The sequence below is a fragment of the Lycium barbarum genome, chromosome 3, assembly GCF_019175385.1.
Source record: "Lycium barbarum isolate Lr01 chromosome 3, ASM1917538v2, whole genome shotgun sequence".
NCBI classification, from domain to species: Eukaryota; Viridiplantae; Streptophyta; class Magnoliopsida; order Solanales; family Solanaceae; genus Lycium; species Lycium barbarum.
The window spans coordinates 130,115,490-130,139,729 of record NC_083339.1 but is presented as its reverse complement, the minus strand read 5'-3'; the positions used below and the strand labels follow the sequence as shown (position 1 = coordinate 130,139,729).

The window sequence follows — 24,240 nt, the reverse complement described above, 5'->3', positions numbered from 1 at the left end:
GTCAGGTCTTTCAACCATGGAAACAAGATTTTTCTGTGACAGACTATTGAATTAATTCTATGTAGTTTGGGTTCGCTTTCCAGGGCTTCCCATCCACTTATACCACAAGAAGATTTTGAGAGCGCTTGGAAATAAAATTGGCCGTCTTGTTAAAATCGATTATAATACTGCTCAATGTGATAGGGCACGTTTTGCTAAGATTGCGGTGGAGGTGGATCTGACTAAACCCTTAATCTCTTAGTTTGAGTTTACAGGAAAAACTCAAAAAGTTGCATACGAGAGACTACCAGATATTTGTTTTCATTGTGGTAAATTTGGGCATACCATTAGTCTTTGTGGGGATAATCCTGCTAATGTGAATAAATGTCCAAACGAATCAGATAAAGCCGCTAATTCTGGTGGAGGTGGTGGAGAAATTGGCCTTACAGAGGATAGTATTTATGGTCCCTGGATAATACTGCAATGTCGTCCATGAAAATCTAATGGCAGAAATAGTGAAAAGCAAGCAACAAGTAACAAAGGAGCTAAATATGATTCTAACACCTCTCGATTTGCAGCCCTGGATGGTTTGGAGGTAGAAGATCAAACTGTTAAGAATCCGTTGTTTGAAAATGAAGCGTTCTCCAGTGATACAAATAGTTCTAATGTGCAATCTCAATCATCTCGATTTGCGCAAAAGTCACCAAAAGGCAACAAAAAAGGTCCCTCCAAGTCTTCTCCTAGGGTGGTTGAGCATCTAAATGAAAATAGTTGAAGTGAATGAGACAAATGTTGACACAGATTCGATTTCTAAGGACAGTATGGTAGACCATAATCAGTCTTTTCATGACAACTCCAGTGCTTTGCCCAGGTCTTCCACAGTGCCAAATTTGATTTCTTCGGTCCTAGACTCTTCAGTGCATAAAGCGGTGACAACTATGTGCCCGCTATTACCTCAGTCAAAGAATAACTCCATTGTTGTTCGTGACAGAGGTATTAATGTATTCACTAAATTGGCCATCTCTAAATTTAGTGATAGCAAACCTTCTGATCTGCGGTCTAAAAAGGTTGGTCACTCCCACCAAATTCGGCCTCCTAACTCTGCTGATGTAGAGAATGTCTAGATAACAGATGTTATGCAGTCTCATATTGATATGGTCATTGTTGGTATTTCTGCTCCTGGAGGTTCATCCTCTGGAAGCAAAGTCTCTACATGACCTGTTGATGCACATATGTTCTAGTCATTTCTTTTCTATATTTTGTTTATGGATTTTAAGTCATTTATGAATTTTTCTGGAGAAATACTACTAGTGGTGCCTTCACAGTTTCCTCGATGTATGAGGTTCTTAGCAATTCTGAGCATCTTCTTTCTGATAGAATCTGGAAATTAATCTGGGGTTGGTCCGGGCCTGAAAAAATTCGAGTATTCCTTTGATTGTGTGGAAAAGGTAGAATCCTTACAAATTTGGAGAGATATCGCAGACATCTTACCCCAGAGGGTACTTGCACGGCTTGTGGAGTAGAAGAGGAGTCTGTGTTGCATGTTTTGCGAGATTGCATTCATGCTCGGGCTATCTGGGTTCGTATTCTTGATCCAGATGACATGTCTCGGTGCTTTACTCTTGGTATCCATGATTGGCTTACTGACAAATTAATGTCTAAATTCAAGGGAGTTAAAGAAGATAATTGGAGAATCTTCTTCGGATACACCTGCTGGAAAATTTGGATGTGGCGTAATAATGCTCTTTTCAAAATGAGTATCTTTCAGTCGACAAAAAGATAATAGCCCTTGTTAGCATGGTTAGAGCTTGTGCTACTTCTAGGCTTTCGTTGAAGAATATTGGGGAAGTGTCTAATAGCAAGCACATAGTTTCGTTCGGCTGGTCACCTCCTAACGTTGGGTGGGTAGCTTTGAACACAGATGGGGCTCTTCGAAGGAGTATTTTTATGGGAACTGTTGGCGGTGTATTTCGTGATTTTGATAGCAGGTGGCTTGGAGGATTTTCAGTCAAAATTGGAGTTTGTACATCATTTAGAGGGGAGTTATAGGGAGTTCTCACTGGCCTTCAGGAAGCCTGGGATAGGGGTTGGCGCCGAGTTGCCTTGCAAATTGATAATGCTAATGTAGTTCAGGTGTTGCAGGCTAGAAGAACTGTGCCTCATCGGAATGGTGATATTTTCAACTGCATTCGTCACCTCTAGGCTAGGAACTATGTGTTCTCTGTTGCCCATATTTATAAGAAGGCTAATTCGGTTGTTGATGGGAGTCAATTTGGCTTTTAGTCAAAAATCTCGCTTTTACTAGTATTCACACGTGCCTTCTAGCATTTCTTCGTGTCTGCAGGAGATGTAGATGGGTCTCATTCCCTCGCCTAGTTTCGAGCTATTTTCTTGTTGTTATTTCTCTTTAACAAAAAATAAAAAATAAAAATTGACGCTGCAATAGTTACGGATTTGGTTTGGTTATGGACTATGTACCTGTTCGTCCTTTCTTTGGGGTATCAGTTTTAATGGTGGGCTCGTTTTTACTTATTGTAGAAAAAATAATAATGAATTATACAATTGCTTGAAATTAATAAAAAGAATTTTTTTTGCCAAGAAGGAAAAAACGAATAAAGGGTGGATTTCTCAAGATATTCTTATATATCTCACGTTGATCACATCTTTGCCATTATTAAGGATTAGGGATGAAGGCCAGTCAGTTCCAGAAAATTGCAATCACGTTAAGTGATTGTCTTAATTTCCATTTTGGATGTTGACAAGCTGATGTAGTACTAAGGCAAAACGAAGAAGAACTGCTAAGATTGAGTAAATTAAAGGGCGGTTAATTTTCTCCACCGGGAGAAATGGATTTTTGGCCCTTTATAATCTTTTTTTAGTTTTATGATTTTTTTAAAGAGATCTTCATTTTTTATACATAAGAGATATGAAAAAAAGACATAAGAGATCTAGAAAAAATATTTTTTTCTATTCAAATTGTAAGAGGCCGAGAGATCTCATTTCCTCTACTTTATCTACACGAGAGGTGTGGAAATGGTCAACAATTAAATTAATATAGCAAGGAATACTATTAGAAGAGATAAGTACAATATATTATTGACAATTCAAGCTGTGAATGTAATTAAAATGCCAGTCCCTATCTGTAATAGTTGTTTAATTATTAAAATGACTTACCACTACCATATCCTCACTAGAACTAAGCACCATAAACTTCTTTCTGGTGGAAGGAGAGACTTCTAACTATCCGCTTATAAAAAGTTAAAAAAGTTTGATCAGGTCGGATTGTGTGTATTTTATCTTGGTGATTTTTTTTTTTAAGTTTAAAAATAAATTGTTGATTAGATAAGGAACTTACCGATCAATTTTTATTGGAAAATGACCAAAATAATTTTTTAATGAAAATTAAGTGATTTTATGATTAGAAAAGTTAGTTTGACGACTTTTTTGCAATAATACTATTACCCGTTTGGCCATGAGAATTTTCAATTTTTTCCTGAAAAATTATTTTACTTTATTTGGCGATCAACATTTGGGCATGGAAATTTCAAATACAACTTTTGGAATTTAAAAAACACCTAAAATCTTATTTCACCTTTTTCACTTTCAATACATTTGCTCCGTTTGTCCACAGATAAAATTTTAGAATTGGAGTTGTGTTTGACCATAGTTTTTGAAATTGTAGTTTTTGGTGAAATATAGTTGTAAAAAAGTGAAAAAAGTGATTTTTTTTTTCAGAGCTATATAATTGAGTGCATGTAAATGTTGTGTTTCATGGTTAATTGACGTAGGCTTATCAGTTATCGGTATTTATACCTTCATTTCATTCTGGTAGCTCAACTGAAGTTATTTCTAGTTTGACAATGGACAATGGTCCATGAAATTATGGAACTGGTGCTTGTTTTCAAGGAATGTTATTCACCTTCTGAGAGCTAATTCATTTGATTTGAAAAAAAACAACTAGTTGTGTCATGTGTGTTTCTTGGTTTTTTTTTTTTTTTTTTTTTTTTTTTTTGGAACGGGCAAGCAGAGTTCTGTTTGGTACATTGACTATTGTCTAACTTCAGGATCTAGTCCGTCCTGTTTCTGAAATTAGTGTTTTTTGTGACGAGCTGTATTTGTTTCAAAATATTTTATTTTTTAAGAGGTTCATTACTTTTCTTTCCAATTCTATCCTTACTGCTCAAATTAGTGGAGTATTAAGTGAGTGACATCATAAGTGGTAATTTCGGCAAATGCTGTTACTATAAATTAAAGCGTCTCTTTTCTATTGCCCTTTTTCTTGAAAAGTTAATTAAAAATCTGTGAACTTTTGAATTCTTTCGAGAGTAGCGGGACTCTCACTCTCTACACGAGAGTGGGTCTGGAAATGGTCCACTATTAAATTACAATAGCAAGGAGTACTACTGAAAGAAAGTATACAGTACTATTATCGATAACAATTCAATGTGGGAACGTATTAAGAAATGCAGTCCCTGTCTGTCTTAATTATTAAAATGATTTACCCACCCACCTCCTATAGATATATCCTCACTAGAGGTAACCGATCACAAAGTTAAAAAGGAAAATGGAAGTATTAAGAAATGTTCATCTGACGGATATTTTTCACCCACCTTCTACTATTTGCCTTCAACAGAAGCACTACTAATTGTTTGAAAGTAACAAATTAGTTGACCCCTGGTTTTTTCTTCCTTTTTTTTTTTTCTTAAATCAAATCTTGCCTTGTTGACTTCAACTATTGGTAAGAACCCAGAGACAGAACAGTGAAACACTTTTGAATCATCTCTTTACAGAGACAGAACAGTGAAACACTTTTGAATCATCTCTTTACCCTTATGTCATGAGTTTTATCAAGGCTGTGCATGTAAAATTGTAAATCTTGTAGAGACTTGGGATTTTTAATTCTTCTTAATCTAATAATTGAGAGTAATATGGGATTATTCATACGCAGACACGCATACCCTCATTTCTTATTCAGGAAGAAAAAACAAATGAGATTCTGTAACATCACATAATCATGTCCCAAGCATGTAAAATTCCTTCTCGTTTTCGTGATTTTTATTCATATAGAGGACAATTTTGAGTCTGCAATAGCTCATAGAAAATAATATCTAATTAATAAGGTATACGATTGAGTTAGGAATTATTTGTCGTAAGGTTTTCAAATTCGGGGAAAAAATAGTGAGATAACACAATTATTATTTTATGCCGATGTGATCATTCTCATTTAGTTGTCAGGATAAACTTTTACATGTTCTTTGAAAAAGTATTAATAAAAGAAAACTCTAATACGTGCCTCTTAATTTTAAAACACCAAATGTTAAGGATAAAGTTATGGATAAAAAATATTAGTTCTTTCTCAATTTTTCAAAAAAAATAAAAATAAAAAAAATCAGCACCAATAAGTATCCATTTAGCTTTTAACACACCCCTTAAGAAAATACCAACTTCTAGAAAAAAAATAGGTATTTTGATTAAACTTTCCTTAATTAAACATTACCTAATTAATGTACTTTCTTGATTACATAAAAACTCTCATATCTAAATAATTAATTCTTTCTTAATTATGTAAGTGGACACTTATTTTGGACAAAATAAAAAGTTAAGTGAAACACTTATTATGAATCGGGGGGAGTAATAAGTTACGATAACTAAGAGTATGTTTGGATTGACTTATTTTAGGTGTTTTTAAGCTAAAATAACTTTTAAGCACTTTTATTGTGTTCGGATAAAATAAAAAAATATTTTTAAGCACTTATTTTTAAGCTAAAATGATAAAAATAAGTCATAAACTAGAATTTCTAACTTCTAGTCAATCAATAAAGTCATAAAACTTTCCTGCGCATTGACGAAATTTCCAAACCAGCCTCTGGTCAATAGACAATAATCACATAGCTGAGTTCACAAGTTTAATTAGTAAGCGTTTGGCCATAGGATTTGAAAGCCTGATTTCATATTTTAATTTTAAATCACCATTTTTATATGAAATTTGTTAAAGCTACACTTATTTTGAGATGAAGAAAGTATATTATAAACTATAACAATATAATTAGTACTATTATTTCTTGCTGTTGATGATGATGAATATCACAAGCATCGTATCTCTTTTCAATTTAAATAAAAGAACTGATCCTAAATATCTCCTATCTTTTATTTTCATATTTCTTATATATAAAAATAAGAAAATATATAAAATTAAAAATAAATTTATAAAGAACTGAAGTTGGTTCACTTGTACAAGTTCCTACCTTCCGAGATGAACCCCCTTCGCCGGAAAATTGTACTGTATATGTAAGGTAAAATTTTGGGTTCTGCGAATATATAGTTTATAATGAATCCCCTTGACACAGTTGAGAAGCTTGGTTCAGTGATTGAGGGGGTTCAATATGTCCATGGGTGGATCTAGGGCTCGGGGAGGGTGTTCGCTCGGCAAAAAATTACACTGTATATATAAGGTATTTTTATATTTTTTAGGTACATATATATATATATATATATTTCGAATACCTTGAACACAAGAGTGGAGGTTGGTTCAGTGATTTAGGGGGTTCAAAATTCACCTTGAGATTACAAGTTCAAATCCAAAATACTACATTTTATTTTTCGAACCCCCTCAATGAAAATTCTAGATCCGCCACTAAATATGTCGCCAACGTCGCAGGTTCAAACTTTGCTAGCTACCCTCGCCTGTAGTCAGAGGCGGCCCCGCGTGATGAGGTGGGAGGGCACGTGCACTCGTTAACTTTGGAATTATATATAAACAATATTTTATATTTAGCTGTGCACTTTTACATACATAAGTGTACATGGTGCACTGGCTGAAGCTGCAGCTCCCACAGCACATACCGCAGATCGAATCCCAATAGTTTCTTTTTATTAGGGTATTTTGCTAATCATCCTTTTTTGTGCTTTTACTCCCAAAAAAATGGCAAGCACAAATGATGTAACCCGGAATTGATCCTGCAGCCATTCATATATTTTGCATAAAACTGACCACTGAGCTGTCACTCTAAGTTGATAGACTAATACTAACGTCTAAGTATTAGACTACACCCATATTTGACTTATACTGCTCACGTCATCAGTTACCAATCCGACACGGCCATTATCCCTTAGTCGTCATTGACAGTTTAGCTAGCGTCTATGTTAAGATAATGGTGTCCCCGCAGTCTTCATATCCTGGGTCCGCCTCTACCTGCTTTTATTGATTTTTAACTTTGTATACTTTTAGCTATACTTTGATCGAGAAAAGACCCAAATTGGTCCTTTAAATTTGGACTTCCACTTGAAATATTCCCTATTATTTGAGGTGGAGCACTAATAATCATCCTTCTTTAAAAAATGGAGCACAGTCCTAACTAACTTAGAAAACTAATAGTTGCTAAATGAAACTTCTGTTCGAATTATGTTGAGCAGGGGCGGAGCTTGGTGGAGCCAAGGGGGTTCATCCGAACCCCTTTCGCAGGAAAATTACACTGTATATGTAAGGTAAAATTCTGGGTTCTGCGAATATATAGATTATAATGAACCCCCTTGACAGAGTTGAGAAGCCTGGTTCAGCGGTTAGGGGGTTCAATATGTTGACAATGTCACAAGGTTCAAACCTTGCTAGCTACCCTCGCCTGTAGTGTTTTATTGATTTTTTTTTAGCTTTGTATACTTTTAGCTATACTTTGATCGAGAAAAGACCCAAACTGGTCCTTCAAATTTGGACTTCCGCTTGAAATAGTCTCTATTATTTGAGGTGGAGCACTAATAATCCTTCTTTAAAAAAATGGAGCACATTTAGTCCTAACGAACTTAGAAAATTAATTGTTGCTAAATGAAATTTCTGTTCGAATTATATTGAGTAATCTTATCGATTATCACATCATCATTTCTATTTGTTGAGTATTGAATATGTATTATAATATTAGTAATTTAGTCGTTACACTTCTTTCAAGAACCTTGACGATTTTCAAAGTAATATATAATTGAAAGAATTCGAAGAAAAACAAATCAAAGAGTTTAAAAGAAAGAAAAATGCGCAATATGACAGGGAAAAACATAAGAAATTTTAAGTAATGCTAGATGTAGCAGGGCAACAGTATGAAAAAATGTTAAATGGTTAGCGGGTTAAGGTTAGTTTTGCCCTTTGTGCACCCTCTCCCCCCCCCCCCCCCCCCCCCTCTTCATATTTTGAACTCTCTTAGTGAAAATTATACCTCCGCCACTGATGAAGGGTTCAAACTCCCTCACTAATTTGTTATGTTGGTTGGCTTTTGGAATTTTTGAAGCTATTATTAGTAGGCGTTTGGACATGCGATTTCATCGCGATTTCATCTCATGAGATGAAATCAGCGTTTGGACATGTGATTTCATCTCATGAGATGAAATCCCAAATCATCTAAAAAGGCATGAATTGAAATTTGAAATTATGATTTCAAAAAATATAAATATAAATTTTGATCCATACGTTTATATTTTGTAAAAAAAAATCCATTAATTAATAAATATATTTACCAATCATATTTACTAACCATTTGTATTAAATATTAATCTGCAAGTCCAAACAGCTCCTTACTAACTCAACCGAATGAAAAAGGGGTTTAAACTTTTTCACAAAGGAGTTTTTTAGGAAGCCATTTATATCTAATTATTAAAAAGAGATAAAATAAAGAAAAAACCATGAGTTTTACGTGTTCTGTACACGTTCACTATTTTATCAGACTAGTCTCAAAATATAGCCCACCGCCAACCAAGCCAAGTCATACTTTTACTGTGAAATTTAATACACGTAAACATCATCATACTCTGTCAATAACGTCGGCTTCTGGTTTCTTTTCTCATTCAACTTGCAGAAAATAGCTAATTCTTCATCGGTTCAATTCTTTCCCTTTTTATAGTATAATCCTTCGGTCTCACTAGTCACTTGTTCACTTTTCTATTTTAAAAGTCAAATTATATAAAATTTTGAACAATATTTTTAAATGTACTTGTATATGAGAAGAATTATAATTTATAATACTTTTTATGTAATTTTAAAATATTAAATTAATCTAATTCAATTTAACGTGCGAATAGAACAACTAATAGTATGAGACAGAGTGAGTATTAATCAAACTATTTCCGTTGACAAAATTTTGATCTGCAAATCTCTTGTATAACACACTCTCTTCCTCCCGTATTGCATAACTCAAGAACAAAGTTGTAATGGATCCGAAAAATGGCTATTGCCCACAAACCAAAACTTACCAAAGCTTAAGACCATCTGTGCCATTGCCGCCATTAAACGAGCCCCTTTCTATAATCCAATACACCCTTTCTCTCCTCAACTCTCCCACCACCGGAATCAATGCCAGCACCACCACTTTCCTTATCGACGCCACCACCAACCACCGCCTCTCTTACACCGACTTCCTTAACCAAACCCAAAATCTCGCTTCTTTCCTCCAATCCCGTTACCCTTCCCTTTCTAAAAACGACGTCGCTTTTATTCTCTCCCCTACTTCAGCCAACGTTCCCATTGTATACTTCGCATTACTCTCCCTTGGCGTAATTGTTTCACCTGCAAATCCACTTTCTTCTACTTCTGAGTTAACTCATATGACTCAGCTATGTAAACCACTCATTGCTTTCGCTACTTCATCCACTGTTAGTAAACTAACGTCGTCGTTTCCTCTAGGCGTTATTCTACTCGATTCACCTGAATTCAAGTCTATGATTCAGTCTCCTGTTTCTAAGCCTGTCTCTTATCCAATCATTCGTCAAACCGATTCGGCAGCTGTTCTCTACTCGTCTGGAACTACTGGGAAAGTAAAAGGTGTTGAGTTAACTCACCGGAATTTAATCGCGTTAATGGCCAGTTTGTATCATAACAGATTCAATAATGTCCCTGAAGGTGAAACGCCGGAGCAAGAGGTATTGTTGGAAAAAAATAATTTAAAGTTATAGAAAATTAAAATTGGTTAGAATTTGATATTTTAATCCCTATCTTATTTAGATTTATAGTCGAATTCATGTAGAAATATGTTTTCCTATGTTGAGTTAAAAGTATCAGACTTTTGGCTCTGAAAATCAAATATTTTTCTCTTTATTTGAAACTTTGAAGTTGAAGTTGAAGATGAAGACGAAGTTGTCTTTTGGTTATAGTTTTTGCAAATGATATTTAGCTGTTTGGATACGCTGGAAATGAAAAAAATGAAAACAACGTAAATTTCATGGCCAAAGGCAGATTTTCAAATAAAGTGGAATTTTTTATTTTTTTAAAAAAAGTGAAATTGTCATGGCCAGACGAATAGATAGTATGAACAATTGTAGAGAGCGATTTATGAGTTTATGAATAAAATAATTTTCCTTTCAGGTATCCTTCATGACGTTGCCGTTGTTTCACGTGTTCGGATTTTTTATGATAATTAGGGTGGTTGGGTTGGGAGAGACGGTGGTGATGATGGAGAGATTTGATTTCGGGAAAATGTTAGCTGCGGTTGAGAAGCATAGAGTTACGTATATGCCGGTGTCGCCGCCGTTAGTGGTGGCAATGGCGAAGTCAGATTTGGCATTGAAGTATGATCTTAGTTCACTGAAATTGTTGGCGTGCGGTGGAGCGCCGCTAGGGAAGGAGGTGGCTGAGAGGTTCAAGAGCAGGTTTCCTAACGTGGAGATTGTACAGGTATGTATGTGTTAGGTTTGATTATCACGCGCTAGAGTTGCAAGTGTGTTTGTGATTTGTGAATCTGCCACCGTAGACTTTTGTCGTAAATTGATAACTGTCCCTACACAATATACATAAATAGGAGTAATTAAACAAACGCGAAGATATTGGTTTTAAGGTTATAATAATATACTACTACAATAATGCGGATTATGATGATCTATTGGCTGTATGAATTGTTTAAACAAAAGATAATCAAGTCGTGCAAAAAGCTGTACTGTATTACCACTGAGGCACTGATTAAAACGTGAAAACTTTTGAAAAGCTCAAATTCTAGTGTTTGAATTTATCTTATGGGAAAGAAATGATTACTTGTTCCAATTATATGATATATTTTTGCCTATAAATATTTCTCCAACTTGAAGTGATCTATATTATGAAATTTAAATTTTAATGAAATGTTTTCTTTATTAATTATCCATTTGGATAAATTTTTGTGGACAAATTAAGCTCCCACATGCCTTTTGCCTATTGTTTTCAAAACATCTGGCCTAGTTAGCTTCGAGGTGTGTTTTAATACATAGTGACAGTTTAGATAGGTAAGGGAACAACGAATAGTTGGGTGTGAAATTCGCAAAAAAGTGATAGTTCAGGTGTGTTTTTTTATCCATTATATCTATTTTCAAGTATGTGCTTAATTGGATGTCGAATATATTTGGATAAGTTAAGTTGAGTATATATTTATTGGTGGTTTAATTTGATAACTCATGCTCTGATACTATGATAAAATTCACAAGGATGAGATGAATATTCATACATGCGTTGCTAGTTGAGCACGAGAAGAAGAAAGGAGTAGTAGAATTTCCGTACATGCATTCACAAAATATATCTTTTACTACACGTGTATATTATTGGCTTAGTACAAACAGATTTAGCTGAGAGATACAAAAATCAGCTACTACAAAACTACAGCGAGAAATGGTCTATGTGCTAGTTACAAACTCTACAAAGTGATATATGCTCTACTTAACTACCCCTAAAAAGAAGGGGTAGAAAATACTGTACGACTACTCATTTGTTTTGTACTTATGTTAGATTCCACGATGCATACATATCGTGCTTGCGTGTAATGATTTCACTATTTTTTGTTTAATGTGTTGAATTGTGATGCATCATAGGGATATGGTCTGACTGAGACTACTGGAGGAGCAACAGGGATGAATGGCGCTGAGGAATCAGACCACTATGGATCTGCTGGTCGCCTTGCTGTGAATACTGAAGCTAAGATTGTTGATCCTGATAGTGGAGAGACCTTGCCTCCTGGACAGCGTGGAGAGCTTTGGATACGTGGGCCAACAATCATGAAAGGTGATTCTTACATATACATTAGAGATGGATGTAAAATTTAAGTGAGTGAGTGTAGTCTTACTCCACCTACTGCTACTTTGTGCCATGAATTTAGTAAAAGCATATATTTTTAAAAGAATAGTTCAACTATATTGGTGCAAGTTGAAATAGATGAAAACTTGAATGAATTGACATTATTTATATTCACACCCTTTGCTTGTTTTATATCAGTATACTGAAAAATGTTGCTTCAGGAACTAGGAAGTTTAATGATAGTAGTTTTGAACAGGGATTTCAGCAATAACTTGCAGCATCGAGTTAATATAATTAAAATGAAAGGTAATAATTCTTGTAAAAGTTTAATTAGCATACTTTACTACTATACCACAGGCAAGGATTTTCCTTCTGATTCTTCTGATTAATATTCATGTGAGTAGTCTTATTGATTTCATTCAAGGAGCCAAATATGCAAAATAATGTAAGAGCTGCAAACTTAATCTGAAAGATACTGATATATGGTTGCTGTTAAATTTGTTTCCAACTTGGCTTTCGGAATACCCCAGTCACACTTGAATTCTGAAAGAGAATATTGGTGAATGCCAGGCTATGTTGGAGATAAACAAGCAACCTCAGCAACACTCGACCCAGAAGGTTGGCTGAAAACTGGAGATCTCTGCTATTTTGACGCGGATGGGTTTCTATACGTTGTCGATAGGTTAAAAGAACTGATAAAGTACAAGGCATATCAGGTAAACTATAGCTGACCCTGATTAAGTTTGTACCACTTGTATGCAAACTTGTTATCTCACCTCTCTTACTATGTTGCTGCATCATTATCCTATGAATTGATGAACTTTCAGGTCCCCCCTGCTGAACTTGAACATTTACTTCAGTCAATTCCTGATGTTGCCGATGCAGCAGTTATTCCGTATGTGATCCCCTCTGGCTTCCTCTATCGTCTCCCTATTCTTATCACGTTTCGACTCATGTATCAGTATGATGGGAAAATCATAGTATTTTTTTTGTACAATAGATTTCATAAAAACTGCATACCAACTTAACCAATGGGCATTATTGCGCAAAAACTTGCAAGCCAGTTTCCTCTAAAAAGAGGCTGCTTAGTTGTCATGTTCTCTCACTAATATTTAATTAGTATCTCATTTGTAATAAATTTTTCTTTATGTTTGCGATGTCTTTCACAGAATTATGGTCTGGAAAATTCTACTTTCTCTTTGACAGCTCCTTATGGGTATACACATGCTTTAAACTTCTATTTGTCACATGCATGCTTTCAACTTGGTGACCCTGATACTTATAGAGGCTTTTAGAACATCAGGTGAATCTTCTGTCCACTGTGCTAGTGGTACTGTGTAGTTGCAGAGTGACACCATCTGTTCTTTTAGAAGCTTGTGTTGTTATGACTATCTCACCTTTTATTTCTTATTTTCATACAAAGAAATGATAAAATAGAAGCGTAAGACTAACATCTTAAATTCTTTTTCAACCCCAGTATTTCAATATGTATATTTGTTGCCTGGCATAAGCAATATCAACGAAGTTTTCTGCCTTTTAAATGATCTTTTACTAGCACTGAAGGTGGCAGTGAAATATAAATGAGATGAATTTTTGACATTCCAACTCGTTAATACGCTCTTTTCTCACATGAATCTAGATATCCTGATGAAGAAGCAGGGCAGATTCCTATGGCTTATGTAGTCAGAAGACCTGGGAGCACTATAAGTGAGTCGCAAATTATGGACATCATTGCAAAACAGGTATGCCTCCAAATGAATAAGACCGAAATTTTTTTGCTTGATCATTGCATTAGTGTATGTAGAGGAAATGGGTGAATTCTCTGATTGTTTATGGCGCAAAGAAAGCAAAATGAACTATCAAAATCTGTATATCATCTTGCTTTGATGTGTTCTGGATATGACTGTTTCTGAACTTGCACATTCAAGTAAAACGACAGATGCATATTGTAACAAGAAATACCTTGCAGGTCGCACCATACAAAAAGATACGGCGTGTTACATTCATCAACGCGATACCAAAATCTCCAGCTGGAAAGATCTTGAGAAGAGAACTCGTTAATCATGCGACTAGTGGTGCTTCTGCAAGATTATGACCGAACAATTAGAGATATCTACATAATTTAAACTACCAGTTGAATATGGAAGTACAGTGTATGTTGATTTGAGTCTTCCACATCACCTTATTGCTTCAATATATTTTAGCTCATGGCATCCATCTCTTATGATTAATAGGCCTTCTATCTTTGGTGAGTTTCTGCTCTGATGATTATTCTAAAACTTTTTTTTTGGTACCTACTCGGTGTCCGATACCCACATTGGGGCCCGACTAAATCCAGATTTACGTCTGAAAATCCCACATTGAAGGGTAAAACGATCTCTACAAAAGGTGATTTCATACTCCGGTTCCAAGACCGATCCCTCTTGTTAGAGATGGAGGAGTGCTTATCTCTCCACCACAAGCCTCGTCGGTAGTAATTATTATTATTATTCTTCATTCCTGGTTCTTTTGCAACAAAATTCACACGAGGAAAAGTGCCTTCTTTTGATGGTCCTGCTAACAATTTCTTACTTGAACGGTTGAACCTATTGGACAAAAAGACCTCTCGAGTCTTGGATGAAGACGACTTGGGGTTAGATTATAGGGAAAAGGCTCAAATATGCCATCGAATTATCGGAAATGGCTCATTTATGCCACTCGTCAATAGTTTGGCTTATTTATGCCATCGAACTATAAGAAATGGCTCATTTATGCCATCTAACTATAAGAAATGGCTCATTTATGCCATTCATCAATAGTTTGATTCGTTTATGTCATCGTTTGTTATCAAAATGACTCATCCATGCCATATTTCATTAAGGATGGTTTTACAATACCATATATGACACGTGACCTCCGACTAGATTATGGTTGTGGGTAGGCAGGGTGTATGGGTCAGATTTTTTCTTAATTTGATATTTAAAATTGGGCTGGTTTAATTAAACGACGTAGACCTCTAATTGGAGGCCATGTGTCATATCTTGTATTATAAAACCGGCGTTAATGAAAAATGGCATGGATGAGTCATTTTGGTAACGAGTAATGGCATAAATGAGTCAAACTATTGATGAGTGGCATAAATGAGCTATTTCCTATAGTTCGATGACATAAATGAGTCAAACTATTGACGAGTGGTATAAATGAGTCATTTGCGATAGTTCGATGGCATAGTTGAGCCTTTTCCGTAGATTATAACTACTAAGAATTTGTGGGTATATATTAAAATTCCTCAAGTTTTAAAAGACTAACTCCCACTTTAAATATTTCAAATTTTTATTTCTTCCCTTAGGAGAAATGGTTACTTAGCCCATTACAGAAAATAATAATTAATTTTATGACTTTTTTATGAGAGATTTTTATTTTTTACACATAAAATATCTGAAGAGGCTATTCAAATTGTGGGAGTGCAAAAGATGTTATTTCCTCCCTCCTCCTCTTCCTTGAAATGCCGAATTAAATCAGATGTCGTTGGTCGTTTAAATTTGAAAATCCAACAAAATCAAGTCAATTGATATGTCGATTTGGTTTGATCTTTTGCTTGGTTCCATTTTTTATTTTTCTTGAACACCCCTAAATACTGATTAACCCATTTGGTACACGGCTTTTACTTAAATGTTAAGACTTTGTACAATGTAGACCATGAAACATATGTGCGCGCGCTTTTCTAAGAATGACATGATCAGGCTAACACAAACTTAACTAAAGGAAGTATAATTTTCATAATAACAGTTGTACAAGTTACAAAAAGACGAATAAAGATACAGTATATTCAAATCTTGAAGCTCCGAGGAAACAAAAAACTCATAAAGCAAAATGGTGCTTTAAAATTCAAAAGAAAATTAAAGGGCATTATGATATGAAAACTTAGACTTAATCACGCGAAATATAAACTTATGTCGTGCAAAAAGTACTTAAGAATAAAAATTAAATGCCGCAGATTTAAGGAACAAAAATTAAAGGCCGGCCCAAAATAGAGACATTTGTGCAAATGAACCTAACCAAACATATAACAGCTTGCTTTGCTCTCATCTATTCTAGCCCATTTGTCATTTAATTCAAAGCTCATAACCCATGATCCATTTATTATCTCAGCTACCCAGATCTAAGCATTATCCACCTAAAATTGGATTTTTAACACAATATAGCTGTCTATCCAAAAAAGAGAATACTAGCTAGCAACTGTATAATAGTATGTATATATGTGTGCAGCCTTATATAACTAGTGTATAAAACTTTCTCCCTCCATTTTAATTGTCATATACAAAGTGTAGTCTACAAAGTTACCCTCATTTATTAAAGTTTAGATGATAATTATTTTGGACAATTTTTTGAGTTACAATGAGATGAAGAAAGTATATATATATATACATTATCTGTTAGGGACAATTATTATTTTTGGCCGAAGGGCCAATTATGTAACTTCTCCATTCCAATTTCCCACACGAATCAATGCGTTTATTTTTGGAACTACTTCAAACAAGCTAAGTGAGAATCCCAATAAATCAAGATCTCATGAATTATTCATTTCAACAGGCAGCGAAATCAAGGCTCTAAAATCTAAATAATCACCATAAACGAGACATAAGCCCATTAAAAGTTCCAAATTATAGTTATCCGTTAAAGCACATTTTTAAAACTGGCAAAGATGGGATGAAAATGTATAGATATTGCCCTGCAGGGATTATCAAATTCAATTCTTAAGACAAGTGTCTTGCTAATCAAAGAAGCCACCTTACAAGCCTAGAAAAACAAGAAAAGAATCAAATACAAAGAACATGATCCTAAGCAATCTACTCTTTCAAACAGAGAAAACAAAGGCAAATTAAAGTATTCTCCAAACTTTAAGCTCAAATGATCGCATTTTCAGTTAATTAATTAGGGAGGCTTGATCCCAAATAAAATAACTACTCTATTAGAGTGATTAAGGGTGTGTTTGGTGTGGAATGTTTTCTAATTTTCTCAGGTTTGGTTATTTAAAATGTTTTGAAAAATATTTTTTTTAGGAAAATAAATTCCACAAAAATGAGGAAAAATGGCTTCAATTAGGGGAAACAGGTTTTGTAACTTTCAAATTGATTGTCTTCTCCCCACCTACCAAACACCTTCAACCCCCACCCTTAGACCACCACACCTCTGCCACCGCCCAACCCCCACTCCCCACCCCATCAACCCTCTTAGTGTTTTGCTAGATTACATGTAAATGCTTTTAGGAATAATACATTTTTGCTTACTTACCAAACACTAAAAAATAAGTAAGAATTTAACTTATTTTCCGAGAAATAATTTTGATGAAAAACATTTTCTTTCGTACCAAACATGATTAAGTACATCCCATTTGGTGGTAATTGGCATGTGCCAATTTAGTTGGCTACAAATTGAACTTGGAGCCAAAGAAAGATTCTTGGAGCCAAAGGAAAATTTGTGGATTACAAATTTTGATCCTTTTTTTTTTTCTTGTTTTTGTGCTTGGAGGCCAAGTTTGGTCTCCTATAAATGGAGAGCATTTCTTCCATTTGTAAGACACACCAACAAAGAGAGAAAGAAAAGTGAGGCATTCACAGATAAGAAAATAGTCTGTGAGGAAAAATAGAGAGTGTGAGCAATATTGTAGTGAGGTGGTAAATTTTAAAAGAGGGTAATTTCTTTTGAGTGTGTAGTGGTCTTTGGAGTATTTTACTCAGACCTACAAAGTGTAAAATCCTTGCTATAGTGATATCAGTTACTCCTCTCGGCTTGTGGTTTTTTCCTTTTAGGTTTTCACGTAAAAATCTTGGTGTCATTATCGCTCTTTTTTTAATTCTTGTTGATTAATCATATCACGGTGCTACATTATTATTCCGTTGTAAATACAGTGAATATTATTTCTGTGGTGGATTTATTCCCAACAACTGGTATTAGAGCACAGGTTCTGCTCATTCACAGAAATATTTTTTGCGGTGGGCCGTACTATACTCGGTGAAAAAAAATGTCTGGAGTAAAGTATGAGGTAGCAAAATTCAACGGTGATAGCGGTTTCTCAACATGGCAGAGAAAGATGAGGGATCTTCTCATCCAATAAGGATTGCACAAGGCACTAGTAGAAAAATCCAAAAAGCCCGAATCCATGAAAGTTGAGGATTGGGAAGAAATGGATGAAAAGGCAGCTAGTGGAATCAGGTTGTACTTAACAGATGATGCGGTCAATAACATCATCGATGAAGAGAGCGCATGTGGTATTTGGACAAGGTTGGAAAGCCTATACATATCCAAGACGCTGACAAATAAGTTGTACCTAAAGAAACAGTTGTACGTCCTACACGTGGGTGAAATTACGAATTTTTTGTCACATCTAAATGTGCTTAATGGATTAATCACGCAGCTGGCCAACCTCGGTGTAAAGATCGAGGAGAAAGATAAAGCCATCGTGCTCCTGAACTCGTTGCCATCATCTTATGACAATTTGGCAACAATAATCTTGTATGGTAAGGACTCAATTGAGCTGAAGGATGTCACATTAGCTCTTCTACTCAATGAGAAGATGAGAAAGAAGCCTGAAAATCACTGACAGGTTCCCATCACAGAAAGTAGAGGCAGGAGTTACCAAATGGGTTCGAGCAACTATGGTAGATCTGGAGCTCGTGGGAAATCTAAGATTCGATCCAAGTCAAAAGCCAGAAATTGCTACAATTGCAATCAACCATGTCACTACAAAAGAGATTGTCCAAATCTAAAAAGGGACAAAGGTGAAAGAAGTGGCTAGAAGAATGACGACAACACAACTGCCACGGTGCAAAACAATGATAATATTGTTCTCTTCATAAACGAGGAAGAGGAATGCATGCACTTGGCAGGTACAGATTCGGAATGGGTGGTTGACACAACAACATCTTACCATGCCACACCGGTAAGAGACCTTTTCCGCAAATATATAGTAGGTGATTTCGGCACTGTGAAAATGGGTAACACCAGTTACTCAAAGATTGCAGGGATCGGAGACATTTGTATTAGGACAAATGTTGGATGCACATTAGTTCTGAAGGACGTGCGCCATGTACCTGATTTGCGGTTGAACTTGATCTCGAGAATTGCTTTGGACCGAGATGGATACGAGAACTATTTTGCAAATCAAAAATGGAGACTCACTAACGGATCATTGGTGATTGCAAAAGGATTTTCTCGTGGCACGTTGTACAGGACAAATGCAGAAATATGCCGAGGTGAATTAAACGTGGCTCAAGATGAGATTTCTGCGGATTTGTGGCATAGAAGAATGGGTCATATGAGCGAGAAAGGATTGCAAAATCTTGCCAAGAAATCACTCATTTATTTTGCCAAAGGTACAATGATAAAACCATGTGACTACTGTTTAGTGGGTAAGCAACATAGAGTCTTATTTCAGACATTGTCTGAAAGAACATTAAATATACTTGATTTGGTATATTCTGATGTTTGTGGTCCAATGGAGATAGAATCGATAGGCGATAACAAATACTTTGTTACTTTTATTGATGATGCTTCACGAAAATTGTGGGTTTATATCTTGAAAACTAAAGATAAGGTGTTTCAAGTTTTCCAGAAGCTTCATGCTATGGTGGAGAGGCAGACGGGTCGAAAGCTAAATCTTCTCCGTAGTGACAATGGCGGTGAGTACACTTCAAGGGAATTTGAAGGGTACTGTTCAAGCCATGGGATCAGACATGAAAAGACAGTTCCTGGAACCTCACAACACAATGGTGTAGTTGAGAGGATGAATCGCACCATTGTTGAGAAGGTGAGAAGCATGCTCAGAATGGCTAAACTGCCTAAGTCATTTTGGGGTGAAGCAGTTCAAATAGCCTGTTACCTGATCAATAGGAGTCCATCAGTTCCATTGGAGTTTGACATACCAGAAAGAGTTTGGACCAATAAAGAGGTGTCCTACTCGCATCTGAAGGTGTTCGGTTGCAGAGCTTTTGCACATGTACCGAAGGAGCAGAGAACAAAGCTGGATGACAAATTTGTTCCCTGCATATTCATCGAATATGGAGATGAAGAGTTCGAGTAGAGACTGTGGGATCTTGTAAAGAAGAAGGTCATCGAAGCAGAGACGTAGTCTTCCGAGAAAGTGAAGTTGGAACTGTTGATGATCTGTCAAAGAAGGCTAAGAATGGTATAGTCCCTAACCTTGCTACCATTCCTTCTAACCTTCCCAGAAGTGCAGAAAGTACGACCGATGAGGTTGTCGAGCAGGGGGAACAACCTGATGAGATTGCTGAGCATGGGGAGCAACTTGGTGAATATGCCGAGCAAGTGGAGTACCCTACTCAGGAAGAAGAAGAACAATCTCAACCTTTAAGGAGATCAGAAAGGCAAAGGGTAGAGTCATCCAAGTACCCGTCCTCAGAGTATGTCCTCATCAGTGATAAGGGGGAGCCAGAAAGTCTGAAGGAGGTGTTGTCCCATCCAGAAAAGAGCCAGTGGATGAAAGCCATGCAAGAAGAGATGGATTCTCTACAGAAAAATAACACGTACAAGATGGTTGAACTTCCAAAGGGTAAAAGATCACTCAAATGCAAGTGGATCTTTAAACTCAAGAAAGATGAAAATGGCAAGCTGGTCAGATACAAAGCTCGATTGGTGGTAAAAGGCTTCGAATAGAAGAAAGGTATTGATTTTGACGAAATTTTCTCACCTGTTGTCAAAATGACTTCTATTCGAACCATTTTGAGCTTAACAACTAGCCTAGATATTGAAGTGGACCAGTTGGACGTGAAAACTGCATTTCTTCACGGAGATTTGGAAGAGGAGATTTATATGGAGCAGCCAGAAGGATTTGAAGTAACAGGAAAGAAACAAATGGTGTGCAAATTGAATAAGAGTCTTTATGGGTTGAAGCAGGCACCAAGGCAGTGGTATAAGAAGTTTGACTCATTCATGAAAAGTCAAACTTACACAAAGACCTATTCCGATCCATGTGTATACTTCAAAAGATTTTCTGACAACAACTTTATTATTTTGTTGTTGTATGTGGATGACATGTTAATTGTAGGACAAGACAAAGAGTTGATTGCCAAGTTGAAGGGAGATCTGTCCAAGTCATTTGACATGAAGAACTTGGGCCCAACACAACAAATTCTGGGGATGAAGATTGTTCGAGAATGAACAAGCAGAAAGTTGTGGCTATCTCAGCAGAAGTACATTGAACGTGTACTAGAACGCTTCAACATGAAGAGTGCTAAACCCGTTAGCACGCCTCTTCCTAGTCATCTGAAGTTGAGCAAGCAGATGTGTCCTACAACAAAGGAGGAGAAAGAGGGCATGGTCAAAGTTCCTTATTCGTCAGCAGTCGGAAGCTTGATGTATGCAATGGTATGCACTAGACCTGATATTGGTCATGCAGTTGGTGTTGTTAGCACATTTCTTGAAAATCCTTGAAAAGAACACTGGGAAGTAGTCAAGTGGATACTCAGGTACCTGAGAGGCACTACTGGAGACTGTTTGTGTTTCGGAGGATCTGATCCAGTCTTGAAGGGTTACACAGATGCTGATATGGCAGGTGATCTTGACAATCGTAAATCTACTACTGGATACCTGTTCACATTTTCAGGGGGAGCTATATCATGGCAGTCGAAGTTGCAGAAGTGTGTCGCACTCTCTACAACTGAAGCAGAGTACATTGCCGCTACCGAAGCTGGCAAGGAGATGATATGGCTGAAACGGTTCCTTCAAGAGCTTAGATTGCATCAGGAGGAGTATGTCATCTATTGTGACAGTCAAAGTGCAATAGACTTGAGCAAGAACTCCATGTACCATGCAAGGACGAAGCACATCGACGTGAGATATCACTGGATTTGAGAAAAGATAGAGGATGGATCTATGCAGGTCAAGAAGATCCCTATAGGTGAGAATCCTTCAGATATGCTGACCAAGGTGGTACCAAAAGACAAGTTCGAGCTATGCAAGGAACTTGTCGACATGCACTCAAACTAGAAGCCAGGCGTTGCCTCCTTCAGGTGAATGGGACTAGAGGGGGGATTGATGAAGTCCATCCCATTTGGTGGTAATTGGCATGTGCCAATTTAGTTGGCTACAAATTGAACTTGGAGCCAAAGGAAAATACTTGGAGCCAAAGAAAAATTCTTGGAGCCAAAGGAAAATTTGTGAATTACAAATTTTGGGTCCTTTTCTTTTTCTTGTTTTTGTGCTTGGAGGCCAAGTTTGGTCTCCTATAAATGGAGAGTATTTCTTCATTTATAGGAGAGCAAACTTGGCCTCGAAGCACAAAAACAAGAAAAAGAAAAGGACCCAAAATTTGTAATCCACAAGTTTTTCTTTTTGGATTACAAAGAGTCTACACACCCTAAATTATCAAGTACGTAAAATCAAACATGAAAGCTTTCTTTGTGTTTGCTAGGCACGTATGCCTGACATGTAGTGGCTAAGTAATCTTTTTTTTTTTCTTTTTCTTTCTGTAAGTGACAGATTCTGAAAACATTGAGGAATTATCTTATGATATATCTTAAGTCTTCTTGTTCCTGCCCAAGTACCTTTTTTTGTTCTAATTTTCACAAAAAAATAAGTAGTAGTAATTGTTTTTCCAAATTTTAAATCATGGTTATATGACGCGTGCATACCATCAAATATTCATTTATATTGTACCTTCTCTCCGTAAAGAAGATATCCAAAATTTTAGAAAAGGAAAAATAAAGAAAGAACAAAGAATTGTGATTCAGTCATACGAAACGTTGCTTTCTAAAACTTACTAATAAACTAGTACTATGTGCTAACGTCTCTTTTGTCAAATTACACGAAAAAAGTTGGTTAAAACAGAATACGAGTTGGCTTTTGTGTTTTGCTTGGCGAGTCAGGATTTTAATTAAGGGATTAAAAAATATAAAGAAGTAGACAAACAAAGAAGCTAAGGGATTCAAAATTTACTATGTATACATAAAAAATAATTTTCACCTTTTATGTAAAGTATAATTTTTTACAAAGGAGATTCGAATGAACCCCTTGGCCCTTACTGGCTCTACCCCTCACACTATTACTGCTAAGTAATCAAATATTACGTTCTAAATATTTTTTATAACGATAATTATTCGTCTGTACCTTTCCTTATCTGTTAACTGCTACCTACTCTGGAAGAGTTATAAAGTATTTCTATCGGACAAGGTTTAAGTAATGCTCTAAGGAATTTAGTGATCTTTTTCTTTTTACCATTATCTCGTACAAAAAACAATTCCATACGTTTGGAATATTTCAACTATGTATAGTAGATGCAATAGCTTTTTTTATTTTGTTTTTTTCCACTCTCTCACTCACTCAACTTCTTGAAAGCTTCAAAACGTCTATTAATTGATGTGAATAGTCGAAGCAAAGGAGTAATTTTTCACTTAAATCAGATCAACCAACCCACGTGCAAGTTACTTCTCTTAGTCAACATAAAAGAAAAAAGAAAGAAGGAATAGATATATAGGAAACTCACAAATAAAAAGGGAAATTCTTTAGAAAATGTACGGCCACACACAACATACTGCACTCACACGTAGTCGTATTTCCTGTTTGACTCGCATAGTTAATTTTGTTTATTAGTGTTTATACACTCTATATATAACGTTATTTAATATCATACATCTAGTGTAAATAATGTATTAATCTTTTATAAAAATACATAATAGTGTATAAGAGGTATTTATATATATTTACACTGTTATATAAAGTTATATAATATGATAGTACTAAATTTATTACAAAATTGAGTTTCGTCTTCAACACGAACTCCATCTGAAATGTTATATCTGTGATGACAAATATAAATATTACTCTCAATTGATTTTAAATATTAAAAAATGAAAATAGAATTAGAAATTTAAAAAATATTACTCCTCCATCCTAATTTATGTAATATTTTTTGCTTTTTCGACAATGAATTTAACTAAACTTTGAAGCTAAATTAGATTAGATTAACTCAATACTTTAAGATTAAAATTTATATATTTGAAAACAACATAAAAAGTACTTTAAGTTGCAACTTTTCTTGTATTAATTTGGTTAAAAAAATATAATAAAATATTAATCAAAGTTCATGCAATTTAAATCTCAAAAAATGAAAAATATCACATAAATTGAACAAGAGAATATCTATTTTTTTTCTAAAATATTTTAAATTATATACAAAATAAGCTACATAAGGTAAGATCTAAAATACATGATCTTTTAGTTATAAGCTTAGTTTAAGTGATATATAAAAGCCT

At 35.4% G+C, this 24,240-nt stretch overlaps 1 protein-coding gene across 1 annotated transcript; it reads left to right on the top strand.

Moving 5' to 3' along the window:
- Positions 1-9,065: 9,065 nt before the first annotated feature.
- On the top strand, positions 9,066-14,233 carry LOC132632506 (4-coumarate--CoA ligase-like 9). The gene is made up of 7 exons (XM_060348467.1): positions 9,066-9,876; positions 10,319-10,627; positions 11,788-11,977; positions 12,560-12,705; positions 12,817-12,884; positions 13,629-13,731; positions 13,959-14,233. Exons 1-7 carry the CDS (start codon positions 9,169-9,171, stop codon positions 14,082-14,084), a joined length of 1,650 nt encoding a protein of 549 aa, XP_060204450.1. The 5' UTR covers positions 9,066-9,168; the 3' UTR covers positions 14,085-14,233.
- The last annotated feature ends 10,007 nt before the right edge of the window (positions 14,234-24,240 follow it).

Coding starts and splice junctions, on each gene's coding strand:
- LOC132632506 (XM_060348467.1), top strand. CDS start 9,169: ATGGATCCGAAAAATGGCTATTGCCCACAAACCAAAACTTACCAAAGC. Junction 12,885..13,628: donor GCCGATGCAGCAGTTATTCC/GTATGTGATCCC, acceptor ACATGAATCTAG/ATATCCTGATGAAGAAGCAG. Junction 13,732..13,958: donor TGGACATCATTGCAAAACAG/GTATGCCTCCAA, acceptor AATACCTTGCAG/GTCGCACCATACAAAAAGAT.